This window comes from Rhineura floridana, chromosome 1 (genome assembly GCF_030035675.1).
Source record: "Rhineura floridana isolate rRhiFlo1 chromosome 1, rRhiFlo1.hap2, whole genome shotgun sequence".
Taxonomy (NCBI): Eukaryota; Metazoa; Chordata; class Lepidosauria; order Squamata; family Rhineuridae; genus Rhineura; species Rhineura floridana.
The window spans coordinates 170366955-170382385 of record NC_084480.1 but is presented as its reverse complement, the minus strand read 5'-3'; the positions used below and the strand labels follow the sequence as shown (position 1 = coordinate 170382385).

Below are 15431 nucleotides of genomic sequence, written 5' to 3'. Positions count from 1 at the left end.
CCATCAAATGGGTAAATTTTTACTTGACACCAAAAAGATGTCAGTGAGCGCATCGGGTGTTCTATAGATAGAGCCACAACTGAAAAGGCTCTCTCCCTTATCATCCTCCTCCTATTCTCCCTCAAAGCAGGGACCTGGAGATCTAATGGTCTGGGTAGGTTTGTATCAATATTCAGAAGATATTGGGGTCCTAAGCCATAAAGAGGTTTATAAGGCTCAGAAAATGTACAGGCAGCCATTGTACTTGTAAAAGAACTGGTGTTACATGATCTCTTTGCCTTGAATCTGCAAACAGTTGGGTAGCCACATTCTGCACTAATTGAAGCAATGTATGGCATTTTATGTGTATATATACATTTTAATTTTAAAAAAATGTCTGCAATGCATTCCATCTGCCTTGAAGTAGGTGGCACAGCTATTTTCTTCATTTAACCTTTGCAGATGAAATGATAATAGTTTTTCTTTCTTTTCAGGATTTGGATGATGATGAGTATGAGCTGGGAAAGCCAAAGAAGCAGTGGAGATCGATAGTAAGAACAACATCCATAACCAGGGTTGGTGGAAATTAATTTTACTAACATTAATGAGGATTTGGACGGAAAGTTTGTACAGTTTGAAAGAGTAAAATGGATATGGCACACTCTTTGGAGAAATACAAAACAATCAGTTATACCAATTGTATTTATATTTGGATTTTGTCATGCTTTGTTAATTGCTTTGAGTGTAATGCATATGGGAAAGTAGTGTACAAGTAATAAAGTGGCTAAAAGTGACTGAAGTGGTTAAATTGTCTCAGGGGCTAGATTAATGCATAGCAGGAAACTACTGTAAGTGGAAGAAACCATTGATTTGATTGACTGAGGTTGCATTTTTATTCTAATCTTCAAGGCATAAAAGCTTCACCACCTCTCATTTTATCCTCGCTGTCTCCTTGAGGAAGGTTAGGCAGGGAGGGAGTGATTGGCCCAAGATCAATTGGTATACTTCATGGCTATGTGTTATCTCCTAGTCAGATACTGAGAGTGGCTTATAAGCAAATGCCATGCATTGTTTTGAGCTTGAGACTTAGGTCATGTAATTAATCTACTATAGCAGTTAGGGCTATGGAGGGCCAGACCAGATTAGTCACATGATATACTGGAAGGAGAAAGCCCAACCAACTAAAGGGTCCTTCTCTCTGGTGAAGAGGTGCTTTCTTAAGCATATACCTGTACTCAGCTTCACACTTCAGGCATCTGATGAGGTGGACTATAGTCCACAAAAGCTGATGACACAATAAATCTGTTAGTCTTTAAGGATTCACAAGACTTTGCTTTTGTTGCAAAAAGACTAACACGTCAACCCATTTGGAAATTTTCTTAGTCATGAGTCTGATAACAGCTCCCTTCTTCCAAAGGGCAAAGGAATAACAAAGTGTAAACACACATTTGCTGCCTATAGGGACACATTCTGAAGGAGTTTTCAGTATTCCAAACAAACACTTCTAAGCTTAGCGGTAGCTCACTTCTGAAATCTGTGTAAGATGAAGTTGGTAAAAACACTCCTAGACACAGATGTACAGGAGCAACACCAGAGGTGAAGACATTTCAGCGATCAGAGGTGCTCAACACATTTTCTGGGGGTTGGATCCAGAGTTTCATGAATGACGTTCTGTTCGCAGAATAGGGCACTCTTGGATCTTGACTCCCCCTTCTTCTGCTAACTCTCTGTGCCCTCTCATCTGCTTTTGAGAGTCAGGGGACCTTCCCCAAAAAGTGTTAGAGTTGGCCTGGGGTGCTGCAGGGTGAACAGGGAATCAGCAAAAATTGTCTCCACCACTTCCACTGCATCCAAGCCTCTTCCATTCATGGAAGGAGTCCTTCCATTCATGGAAGGGTACTTCTGGGTCTAATAAATGGTCCTCTCTATAAAGCAACCAAAAATTCAAGGAATAGTTATATAGTAAAATGGGCTATAAATGTTCAGTTCTATGAGAAGAATTTCAGACAGGTCAAAATCCAAAATTGCTCTGTAAGTAGGATTTTCCTTTTTCCCTAACTTATTTTTTAACTACTGAAAAAAGACTGATACTCTCATTGCCATCATCAGAAAGCAAGCAAGTGACAATCCCAGTTAAATGCTTCTTTTCATTTAATTTCCACTATAAGACTATGGAATTTCCAGCTCCCTGGATTACTTCCCTAATATTTCTTTCTCAATTTTACTATGGCCCAAAGAACCTTTTTGTGGGAGTTGCACTGGGCTAAAACAATTACAACAATTACAAGGGTTTTTGTTTCCACTTTATACCTTTATATTTGCAAAGCACCATAAGTTCAAGTAGCTGAATTATTTAAAAAAAATTAAATCTACATGTTGTATTTGTTTTTTTTAAAAAAGAACATTGTACTCAGTCAAATGGGGGAAAACACTCCTTTCTATTTGTACATGCTTTGGTGGTCATCATTCTTCCCCCCCCCAGTACCCTAGAAAGATGCTGCATCTGGGTGTTCTGGGGGAAAGAAAATTGCCCAGGCCACTGTGAGGTAAGATGTGCTGTGGAAGCAAAATAAAGTAAAGCAAAAAGAATGAAGGTGGTTGCTGCCACAGGGCAGGAAACAAATTCAGTTAATAATAATAAAAGCAAGAGTTAAATTTGCTGCTACTTCATTAGTGAAATTATTATTTTTAATTAAACACTTTCCTCACAAATGCAACCCAAAGCGACTTTCAATAACAATAAAACACTAAAAAACCAATATGGAAAAAGAACCCTAAAAACACATCAGTACAGATAAGACAGGTCTTGCAAAACGTGTCACATTAAAAGAGGCCACCAATACCTGAAGCTCTTCAAATTAAGGGTCAAAAGCCTAGGTAGAACGGAAGGTTTTGCCTGGCGCCTAGAAATAGTGATGGTGCCAGGTGTGCCTCCCTGGGGAGAGCATTCCATAAGCAGGGAGCCACCAGTGAGAAGACCCATTCTCGTGTGGCCACCCGCCATGCCTCCCTCAGAGGTGGCACACAGAGAGGGGACTCAGATGAAGAACACAGGGTCCAGGTCAGTTCAAATAGGAAGAGGTGGTCTTTGAAATGGCCTTCCATTTTTGCCGCTATCCAATATAGGAGCTGTTTAGGCTTCCCCTAGGTGAAATAAATTTTGCCACAATTATCACCTGCTTAAAACCATTTTTATGCAAATGATGTATAGTTAACAAACATTAAACATACAAACTAATAATTGGAAGTTTCATTAAGACACATAATTAAATCTCGGTAGAAAATTAATGATGGTAACTGGCTACGTTGTATCTGGCTATGCCATACTGACAGTGAACGCTTTGAAGTCAATGGGCTTAAGATAGTCATTACTAGCTTAACCTTGATTTCAAGTGTCTGTTCTCAGAATGACCCAGTGTACAAATGTCTGGCATTAATCTAGATATACAAGTGTAGGAAATTGTTTGGACAAATTTCACTAGTGCATTTGACAGCATTGGATTTCAAGCTTTGCTCTACTTAAAGGAATTAAGTTGTAACAGTGTGTGAAAAGGATGAAATTGGTTGATCAAAAGTTCCCCTGCAGAAGAACTGTGTTGGGCTCATTAACATATTTCACGTGCACCTGGAGGTTCTCTCCCTTTCCCTGCAATTGTTGTCTTACCACTTTTTTCCCACTATAAAGCTTACCTTTTTGGGTAGAATTAATACAGGTAAAGATATGAGTGTTTTGTAAAACAAAACATTCTAATACACAAATTTTAACACCATAAAACACTAAAGGAGTGGCAGAATAAATTCAACACATTTATTTCACATACAAAAAAACTCAAGAGTGGATTTTAAAATTGGCCAAAGATATTGGGAATATAGAGGCTGTGGCATTGTAACTCTTCTGCTTTATTACAATGCTGCCAAACCTCACTGGGTTTCAAATTGGCCATGAGATGGTGGTAAACAAACAAGGAGACATATCAAACAAAGCTTATGTAAAATTCCTTTAGTTACACAGATAAAGAAAAAAAAGCAAAAATTGTTCTTAGGAATCAATTATATCATTAATACTTTATGAATACTTGGGACATACAAAGCTGAATCCTGACAAGATACTCTGTGGGTAGTGTCATGGATCCCAGCCGTCAAGGCGTAAGGACCATGCGTCAGACCCAATCCCCACCCTTAGGGAAATGGATCTGGAATCAAAAATACCAATTCACCCTTGCCAAGGCTGTGCAATCCAACACCAACCCTGCAAGGTAGAAGGTAGGCTGCCACCACCCCTGTTACTGGTCCACTCAGAGCTAGGGGATTTCTGAGCCCAGACAATTGGTAAACCAAGGTCCAAAAAGACAAGAGCCAAACTTATACTCCTTGTCAGGAAACCTCTGGTAAACCCCACAAAATAGGATTAAGCTTTTAACTTCTTTTTCCCTCCTTGGTAGTTACGTGACTGAGATGGTCAAGGTGCTGAATTCAGAACCACCCTTTCTCTCAATGAACACACCAGGTTAAATAGAAGTAGCTTTATTAAAAATAGATAAGTGCACATCAAAATATAGCAGCAAGTAATCCTTTAAGACCTTATACCCAAAACAGGGGCTTAGGTCACATAAAAGAGTTCAGATACACAACATGAAAATAACAACCTTTCTAACCTAATACTTACAACATGAGGTAGATGGTTGAAGTGGCTTCTCTCCTAAGAGAGGTTGGCATCAAAGACAAAGCAATGGAACCCTGCATAGGTTACCTCCCATAGGCAACACACCGAAGGAACTTTCTCAGAACCTTCGTGAGGGAACCAGGAACCCTTTAGGTCAACTCCAGGGAACTTCAGGGAACAAAGGCTATGGGTTTCCAGCCCTATACTTAAAGGAAAAGAATCCTAACGGTCCAAGATTAATTGACCAATCAGACATTGGCTGATGTAACCTCTTTCTAGATGTTTCTCACTTTTGCGCGCCTTCCAGGCCCCCCTCCCAACTGTGTTTCAAACTTCACAGGCCAAGACTGACCTTGAGTGCCAGGCACTTGCTAATCAGCACAGATAGCCAGGTGCTGCTTGTTGAGGCTTCTCCCCAACCGTCTTCAGCTGGAAAGCGAAACTTAATGTGTTATTTTGTCAGAGGTCTGTCTTTCCTAACGGGGAAAACTCCCAGAGTCCCTTGCTTGAGCCAAGATATTACTTATGAGATTTTTAATAACTCATGAACATATACAGGTTCATGACAGGTAGGTGGTTCCCAGGTCCAGAAATGGACAGAATATGTGCTCTAGAAGGGATTGCAATTGTCTTGCAAGAGGAGGTTCATCGCATGGGGTTGTGCCTTGATTTATCATTATCACTGGAAGCATGGGTGGCCTCAGTAGCTAGGGGCACACTTTACCAGCTTTGGTTGGTTCACCAGCTGTGGCAGTTCTTGCCACAGTGATCCACGTATTGAATCTAACAAATTACTGTAACACGTTCTTAGTGAGGCAGCCCTTGAAGGTGGCCTGGAAACTACAGCTAGTGCAGCATGCTGCCATTCAATTACTGAGTGGCTCTGTTTATCAGGACCGTGTGACACTGGCCCTGATTTGTTTATGTGAATTTTCATTAGTCAAATGGCAATTTGGTATATGTATTTTCTACCCTGAATATATGTGTTTGCATTGCCATGGTGCTGAAATATTGTGTTATAGAGTTGCATTCACTGTAGCGTTTCACTGCTGAACAGCTCTTATTTATTAGGATGTTTCTCCTAATCTTTTGTCAAAAACTGTTTTATTGCAATTTCCATTTATTAGTTCTAGTCCTGCCCTATGAAGCAATAGGGAACAAATCTGCTCCATCTTTAGATCTCTGAGGGCTATCATTTAGAAGACAGCTATGTCTTCCCTTAATCTTCTCTCCACCAGATTAAACATACCTAGCTCTTTCTATCATTTCTTCTACAACTTGGGTACCAGACCTATCACCATTTTGGTTGCCCTTCTCATTATTGCACATGAAGACCTAAGTACTTTGACAACAGAACTCCAAGTCCCATATTCCACTATTTATACATCCAAAGTTTCCTTCAGCTACAGTGGAGAAAGTTTGATCTTTGTGGAGATTTGATAAATTATGAAAAACGAATTATTGGGAGAGAGATATAATCTGGGAATGGTGGATGCTTAGGACAGAGGTCCTTTCTGGGGCTCTTTAAAGGCTTCTAAAAATGAGAGGACAGGAGCATACACTGTAGTGGTTATGGGATTGTTGAGTGGAGTAAAAGCTTGGAAGTTTACCCTGTCCCAACCTTCATCAGGGGAAGAGCTATTGGAGGCAAACAAAATGACAGCTGTGAGAATTGTAGAGGAAGAAGAGATAGCATTTAAGGAGATCTTCCTGGATAAATTTATGGCTAGCCCACAACAATTAACTGTGCAGTTAACAGTAGACCGTAGCACCTCTGCATCAGCAGTTGTTTTTTTTTAAAATGATGCCAAGCTTGAAAGCACATACTCCACAGTTGATATCACTATAGACTTAGGTCTTACTGTGCAAGAGTAGATTAAGTGGCGGCAAAAACATCAAGAAGAAAGGTCAAGGACCTTGAAAAATTGTCTATAAGAAATAATTTGTGCTTTCAAGATGTTATAGAGAAATTGGAAGAGGGCAACTTGGAGTCTTTTATATCAGCTGGCACAGGCCTTGGAGATGGAAAATGTCATCTGTGTGGAATGTGCTCACAGTGTAGGGCCACTAAGAAGATGCCCAAGGGATACCATTGTGAGATTTATACACTTCCTTACAAAAATGAAAGAAGCTAGAGCTAGAGGCTCCTTCTCTTACCAAGATGCATTTATCACAGTATGTTAGAACATACCTGCAGAAACATTAAGGAGGAGATATAGATTACAGCAAAGCCTTTGATTGTGTAGATCATGAAAAGCTATGGAATGCTTTAAAAGAAATGGGGATGCCACAAAGAACCAGAAGAACTATGGAATGAAGTCAGAGACAATTTCAGGGAAGAATGTAAAAAGACAATGATTCAAGGAAGTTCACTTGCCATCCAAAGGACAGCCACAGTGAGATCCACATCTTGAGGATACCACAGGATAGATGATATGGTAGATCCTGATGTGTTAGGAAAGTTATGCCAGGCCGTTTTTGAATGTATTGAAAAATAGCTGTCTGCTGCAAAGATCATCATAGGGTGAGACCACAGGAGGGGAGTGGTCACTATGTATTTGCCGACTTACTGGAGTATGTTCATGCATCCATAGTAGAGGGCAGTGTGCAGGGTTGTTGTATTATGATAGTTGGGGAAGAGGTGCAGACCATAGGAAATTTTAGGGAGGGATGTGATGTCATTATGTATATCAATACTGTGTTTTCTTTTCAGAATGATATTATAAAACCTTAGAGTAATTATTTGATGTAATATAGTGGGCACGGAGTCTGATACTAGAAGCAGCATACTTAGAATTTTGTTATGGTGAATGTTATATTCTTATTTTAAACTGTCAAAGGCTTGGTCATCTGGCAAAATGGAATATAATAACCAGTGTCTTTCTGACAGCGAGGCCAATTATTTCCTCCTTCAAGAAACTCAACAAAATTCTGGTCAAAACCTCTACTAAAATCTAGTTGGTTTGCCATCTAGTCCCTGGCAAAGCAAGTTGGGTGTTGTTGTTTAAAATTGTTCCTTTTATATCAAGACAGAAGTTTTTGGGAGACTAAGGGGAGATATATTTTTGTAAAAGGAACTCTACATAGTTAGACTCAGGTTAGGTGTTCCAGTGTATTTGGAGTGAAACTATGGATTGAAGGGGGAGAGATTTAGCTTTGACTTAATTATAACTTCTTTACTTCTGCAACAACATGATGCAGAAATTGCGCCAGGGTAGCATGTAACTTTCTGAAAAAGAAGCATGATGGTAAAGGAAGCAATTGGAACATAGGAGGCATAGGAATCTAGGAAATTGCCTTATACCAAGTCAGACCATCAGTTTATCTAGCTCAGGGTATTGACGCTGACTTGCAGCAGCTGTCCAGGGTTTCAGCCAGTAGTTTTTTCTCAGGCTGTCTGGAGATGCTGGGGATTGAACTTGGAACCTTCTGCATGCAAAGCACAAACTCTACCACTGAGCTACTATGCCGCTCCTTAAAAGCCTGTATTTGGACCTAATGATAATCCATTTAAATGGATATTAAATCGATCCATACTTTTGAACATAGTAATATATGACTACTTAGAAATAGAAATCAAATAATATTTTGCTAATCCCAGGGGAAATAGTGTGGGATGCTTTTAATTCTGTTTTGAGGAGCAAGTGCTTAGCTATATCTTTGTACATCAATAAGCAGAAAGAGAGAGAAACTTGCTTGTACAGAGAATAAAAACATTGGAGCTTAACCATGAATCTAGCAGTAACAAAACTGTGTTCAGAAGATTATTCAAGGAAACTTCTGGGAGTTGATCCAGACTGTCTGCTCCCACCTTTCTGTGTTTTAGCCAATGAGTGATTGGCGAATGAGTTGTTTAGGTACCAGGGATTCCTCTCTCTGATGTTTAAAGAGCTGCTATTTCCCCCTTCCCTTTAGTGTACTTTGTATGTCATTTTTTAGTTCATGGGAACTCTGTAGTTTCCCCTTACTTTCATCCTAGCACAAGAATGCATTTTTGCCTGAAGTCAGGTACTCCCTAGAAGTTATTTTCTGCAAATATTACAAAAAATTGCAAATGCAAAATATGAAAACTTAGAAGCTTAGACCTGTCTCCTGCTCTGCAGGAGCAGAAGTCCAGGCACTCATTAAGAATGTTACAATGGTATACATGTCTAGTAAGTAAGTAAGTCTCTTTGCGTTTAATGGGGTTTACTCCCATGCAAGCGAGTACAAGATTGCAGCTTTCTTGTGAGTAACAGGCAGAATTTAAATATAGGCAGCCCACTATGTTTAAATTTATTTTATAAAAGGGGGATATAAAATCAAATAATTTTAACACAATTAAATTATTAATAAAATAAAAAGTATTTAAAAATCCTGTTAATTATCTCAGTGGTTCCATTGTTGGGCAGAACACTGGAAAGTGGGAGTAAGCTTTCTTTTTTTACTGAGCACTTAGGAACAGTATTGACAGAATGCTTATCCTTACTATTTTACCTGTAAAGTAAAATAGTAAAAAGTTAAAAATAAAAGTAATTTTGAAAATGAAAGCAGATGATTCTGCTTTCCACAGTCCCCCATCCCCCAGTAGCTGCACACCTATTTGCCTGTGCACACTAAACTGAGGGTAATTTCAACTGAACACAAGTGGGACTTTTGCATCTTAAGTAAACATGCAATCAGGCTAAATTAGGAGTGGTTGAAGTCTTGGGACTGCACTAATTTGTGGGGTGGTTGTGGCGGCAGAAAACCATGATCTTTATAGTGGTTGTAGGGAACCTTTGGCCGTCCAAGGTATTGCTGAACTACAACTCCCATCAGCCTTAGCAATCATGGCCAGTGGCAAGGGATGATGGGAGTTATAGTTCAGCAGCATCTGGCGGGCCAAAGGTTTCCCACACCCGCTATTTGTTTGTTTGTTTGTTTAAATCCCACCCTTCCTCCCAGTAGGAGCCCAGGGCAGCAATACAGTACCAAGATGCATCACTCTAGATCAGTAGTTCTCAATTTTTTTTGGTTTGCGGCGCACTGTAAAACATAAAAAATTTCTGGCGCACTTCGTGTACGAAATTAAAAATATATTAATATATTTTAAACTATGAATAAAAATAAACTTAGAAAACTATTACTTACCCTATACAAATGGGTTTCTTCTCATTTTTAAAATATACTTTCATAATATTTGAGGCACACCTAGCCACCTCTTAGGTGTGCCTGGGCGCACCGTTTGAGAATCACTGCTCTAAATAAAAAACCAAAATTTGATGCCTATGATACAAGCATTAAGTCCCCTTTTGCAGCCATCTGTACCTTCTATATTAGGTTGGGCAGAGTGGCTAAAGGCAGGAAGTGAGCAAAAACAATTAAATGTGAAACTGCACATACTCAAAAGTATTTTCTTTTTATCAATATTGGCAAAATGTTTTTGTTAGCATTTTGCTGTAAAATACCAGGACTGGAATGTATCAAAGTATGGAGGTGGGGAAATGCCTGCTTGACTTTGTACGTGCTTTTATTTCTAGTGCCTCATAACCTCTTTTTGCCTGTGAATGCTATATGACATTTATTCAGTTACAGATATTCATTTTTAATATTTTTTATTTAAAAAATATCAGGTTGCCAAATGTTTTGTTATTTTTACTCTACCTTGATTTCATGGTTTACATGGTTAGACATTTTATTACTAGTGTGTGATCCTTGATTTATTTTTGGTCCCTTCACCTACAAAAGAGGGTATAAATTTGCATATGAAACGAAGTATATGCAAACATTATACAAATCTGTTTCTTTTGTGAGTGCAGCAAAGGGCCCGATCCACATACAGTGTTACTGGGCCCAGAAAATCCTGTTCACACCCCTGTTTGGAAAGTGCAATCATCACGAGCAAAAGAAATATCAAACACATTTGGCAAAAATTACTCAATCCTGTATGCATAAGAAAAGTCTGCCTGAAACAAAGTTTTTCTTAGCTCTCAAGTAGATAATCTCTGTCTGAGAAGCACAGGGGAGAAGAATCTTTACACAGTATCCTACATACCCTTCAGTCCACAGCCATGCTTCTGTTGATGGCAGAACTTTAAGCTAGCCCCAGACCTGGCACAAATTTGAAAAATAGCCATCCTTTGATGCTGGCTGCTCTGCCCATGTTGTCACAACAAAGTGTAGCTCTAACCCAGCACCTAATCACAACACACTACCACCACCATATAAACTCCACATGGGAAGGCCATTACTCAGATGATAGAGCAAATGGTGTGGGGTAGTCTGTCTCTTTGGTCTTAGGTTATGCACATTTAGAGCACAAAAAAGAGAACTCTGGGGATGGGGAACTGGAAGAAAGGGCACTTTACACAAAATAGCCTGACTTCAAAACACCCATAGTAACTGAGCACAGTGCTAATGCATCTTTGCCTAGAACCCTAACAGATACCTTGCCTTGGGACTGCAGACACAAAGACCCAACAGCAACCCCCCACTTCTCTCCAGCAACCTGAGTTGCAAGGACAGAGCACCTCACACAGGTAAGCAAGCAAAGGGGGGAGCATGCACTGTCATATATACCTGCTGTGCTGTCTCCCAATTCTCCCTCCACCCACTTTTCCATATGTGAATACTTTGGCTTGTATCAACTATATTGTTTCAGACACACACACCTTATAGCAGTGGGGAGCAGTGTCTTCTACACACAGGGGAGGCATTCATCCCCCACATGCAGGTAAGACCTCTGTCGGCAAAGGCCAGGCAATCCATTCCAGCCATTGCCACTGCTGGCCAAACAGTCATGAGTACATGCTGCAAGATCACCGCCTATATGCATGTTATAGATGGGATAAACAGTCACTGTACACACAGTATTTCACTACAAGTCCCAAGGGAGAAGTATACTCAGAGTCACTGCAGTCTGCCCCTCTCCCTTATGAGGGGAGGATCAGACACGAGCACTGGCCGGGCAGCTGTGTGGCATTGCGCACTCTTTTCTCTCTCTCCTCTTCACAAACGCATATTGTGCACCCAGAATCTAGGGATTTTATGCTCTGGCTGATACTAACTGCTTGTTATGGTGTCTCTCTCTCTCTCTGCCCCCCATTCCCCTACAGGCCACTCTTCCATAAGTACAAGATCCAGAGCACACCCTGACCTCTAGGGAGGTCCAGCTAATGAACAGCAGCAGTGACTGGGATGCCCTAGTTGTTCCTCTTATGGGGTTAACTTATTTGTTTCAGGTAGTTTCCTGTATCCTTGAAAGCTCCATGACACAGATATGGAACAAATGACGATGTTGGTCACATGGAGCTGGAGCCATGGAGTACACTACACCTGCTGTCCTGCTGGATTGACTGATTGACAACCCTACATCTGTATTTTCTTTTCAGGGTCTCCACCATCCTGGATACTGTTCAATAAAGATTCTGACACTGTCATGCGTATTATTCCTTTGTTACTAGGATATGGTAGATAGGAATCCCTTTCCCCCCATCCTAGTAATATATGGCTTTAGCTGGCCTCGGAATGGGATTGTGATAGGCTTGGTCAGAAGGTTCTCCTTTATTGGCTCACTTGGGTTCCCTGGCAAATTGGATGGGTGCTGCTAGCAGGGTATGTGAAGCAAGTTATTGAAGGTGTGGGGGAAAGGATGGTAAGGCTTTTAGACCTATTGCAGGGCTGGATTAAGCTGAGGAGGGCCCCTAGGCTGATTGGTGTTTGGGTACCCCTTCTCCTCTTAGGCAGATCTGCGGAAACAGCCGCAGGAGGGATCGCAGGACAGGAGCTTCTGAGCCGCCTGCCATCCCGTCCCATCCCCCCGCTTCACCTACCTTTCTGCTCTTTTGCGGCTGCGTGCACTTGCGCGTGCAGGTTTGCCGTCAATCAAGATGGCGGCCGAGGTTTCCCTAAGGGGCTGAAGCCTCTGCCGCTATCTTGGTTGATGGCAGCAATGCACGCGTGTTGCACGCACGCGTGCCATCAACCAAGATGGCGGCAGAGGCTTCAGCCCCTTAGGGAAACCTCGGCCGCCATCTTGATTGATGGCAAACAGCAAAAAACAGTGGAGAAAAAGGTAAGTGAAGCAGGGGGGTGGCGGGCGGTTTGGAAGCTCTTGCATGGGCCCCCAAGAGCTCTGGGCCCCTAGGCTTCAGCCTACTAAGCCTAATGGATAATCTGGCCCTGACCTATTGGTGTGCCACCTGACAGGGCTTGGCCTCTCAGGCAATATAGAGAGGGCTGGATAGGTTCCGTGGGTTATTAAAGGAAGGGGTGGGTCAGAAGGGCTGGTTAGTACATGCAGGAGCTAGGTTATTGCTCCATGCAGCACCTCAGTTCTGTCTGTGTGTCATGATGAATGACCTGGGCATCTTGCAGTGTGCAGCTGAGGACTCAGTTTAGGCCACTTCCTTGTGGGAATAACCACTGGTGCCTTATTCAGATCCTTCCTGGCTGGATGCCACCATCCTCTGATTTGGAGCATGAGTCTCCTGCAGTACCTCTGTCTTCTTTGCCTCTCAGAAGTCAAAGGCTACAAAATAAGGTGACGGCCCCTTAGCCAGCCAGCCCCTCCAGGGAGTTGGAGCCTATCAGTCTATATAAGGCAAATGGAGCTATCTTGTAGCTGCCTTAGCAAGATCCTTTGGAGTTGACCAAGGTTCTGTTAGCTCTCTGCTTGATTCAGATTTATGACTGGGCACTGCTTCACCTTCATACCTCAAGCACCCACAGAACTGGTTGCTGCTATTTCTCTTCCCTTATAGCATAATGTTGGAAGTATCTCAAATGTCATTTAGTCCAACCCCCTGCCCGTAAAGGAAGTCTATTATTACGGCATCCCTGATAGGTGGCCATCCAGTCTTTGCTTAAAAATCTCTAATGAAGAAAAATTCACCACCTTCTGAGACGGCCGGTTCCACTAATGAACAGCTCATATTGTCAGGAAGTTCTTCCTAATGTTTACTCTAACTCATTTTTGTTGTCATTTGAACCCATTAGTTCAGGTCCTACTCTCTAGAGCAACAGAAAATAAAATTGGTCCATAATCCATGTGATAGCCCTTCAAATAGCAGATAGGGATGAAGCTGTCATCGCCTCTTAATCATTTCTTCTCCAGGCTCAATATACCCAGCTCTTTCAAACTTTCCTTGGAGATTTTGATCTCCAGGCCTCTCCCCATATTTGTTGTCATCCTCGACACCTTCCAATTTGTTGGGTACTCCTTTTAAACTACTATACCAAGAACTGGACTTAGTACTGCAGGTTAAACTATGGAATTTGCTCCCACAAGAGGCAGTGATGGCCACCAACTTGGATAGTTTTAAAAGAGGATTAGGCAAATTTATGGAGGATAGGGCTGTCAGTGGCTACTAATCCTGATGGCTATAATCTGCCTCCACTGTTGGAGGCAGTATGCTTCTGAATACCAGTTGCTGGAAACCGTGGAAAGGGAGAGTGGTGTTGTGCTCAGGGTCCTGCCTGCCAGCTTCCCACAGGCATCTGGTTGGCTGCTGTGAGAACAGGATGCTAGACCAGATGAGCCACTGACCTGATCCAGTTGATTCTTCTTATGAGGTCTGGCCAAAGCAGAATAGTGTGGCACCATTTCTTCTTTCAGTCTGGACACTACTTCTGATGATGCAACCTAAAATCACAGTAGCCTGTCTTGCTGCCACATCACACTGCTGACTCATGTTTAGCTTGTGGTCTCCTAAAACTCCTAGATCATAGAATCACAGAATGGTAGAGTTGGAAGGGGCCTATAAGGCCATCAAGTCCAGCCCCCTGCTCAATGCAGGAATCTAAATCAAAGCATTTCTGACAGATGGCTGTCCAGCTGCCTCTTGCATGCCTCCAGTGTCGGAGAGCCCACTACCTCTCTAGGTAATTGGTTCCATTGTCGTATGGCTCTAACAGTTAGGAAGTTTTTCCTGATGTCCAGTCGAAATCTGGCTTCCTGAAACTTGAGCCCATTATTCCATGTCCTGCGCTCTGGGACAATCGAGAAGAGATCGCAGCCCTCCTCTATGTGACAACCTTTCATGTACTTGAAGAGTGCTATCATATCTCCCCTCCGTCTTCTCCAGGCTAAACATGCCCAGTTCTTTCATTCTCTCCTCATAGGGCTTTGTTTCCAGTTCTCTGGTCATCCTTGTTGCCCTCCTCTGACCCTGTTCCAGTTTGTCTGCATCCTTCTTGAAGTACAGAGACCAGAACTTGATGCAGTATTCAAGATGAGGCCTAACCAGTGCTGAATAGAAGAGAACTAATACTGTACTTCACGCGATTTGGAAACTATACTTCTGTAAATGCAGCCTAATATAGATCCTTCTTTACATGTACTGCTATCAAGCGAGGTGTCACCCATCCTGTATTTGTGCATCTGATTCTCCCTACCTAAATGCAAACTTTACATTTTTCTGTGTTGAAATTCATTTTGTTACTTTAGGGCCAGTTTCTCATTTTGTAAAGATAATCTTGGATCCTATTTGTATTCTAAGCTCTTGGCAGCTACATTCAGTTTGGCGTTGTTCCCTCCACTCCTTCATCAGAGTAATTTATAAAGATGTTAAATAATGCCAGGCCCAGGAGAGAACCCTGCAGCATCCAGTTCGTCACAGTAACCTCATCTAGGCCACATTTACCAGCTTTCCAACAGGATATACATAATGGGGGACTTTGGTTAATGCCTTGCTGAAATCTAAAATATACCATGCCTACAGCATTCCCTTGATCTACGTTGCTAGTAACTCTATCAAAAAAGAAATAAGGGTAGTCTGACATACTTGTTAAGAAACTGTTGCTTTCTGATAGCAGCATTCTATTCTAA

At 41.7% G+C, this 15431-nt stretch overlaps 1 protein-coding gene across 1 annotated transcript in view; it reads left to right on the top strand.

The window, feature by feature from the left end:
• PACS2 (phosphofurin acidic cluster sorting protein 2) overlaps positions 1 to 15431 on the top strand; it is a 219935-nt gene that overhangs the window by 65642 nt on the left and 138862 nt on the right. Inside the window, 1 exon segment of the mRNA XM_061585566.1 lies at positions 474 to 554. Within this exon segment, the coding sequence (XP_061441550.1) occupies positions 474 to 554 (81 nt within the window).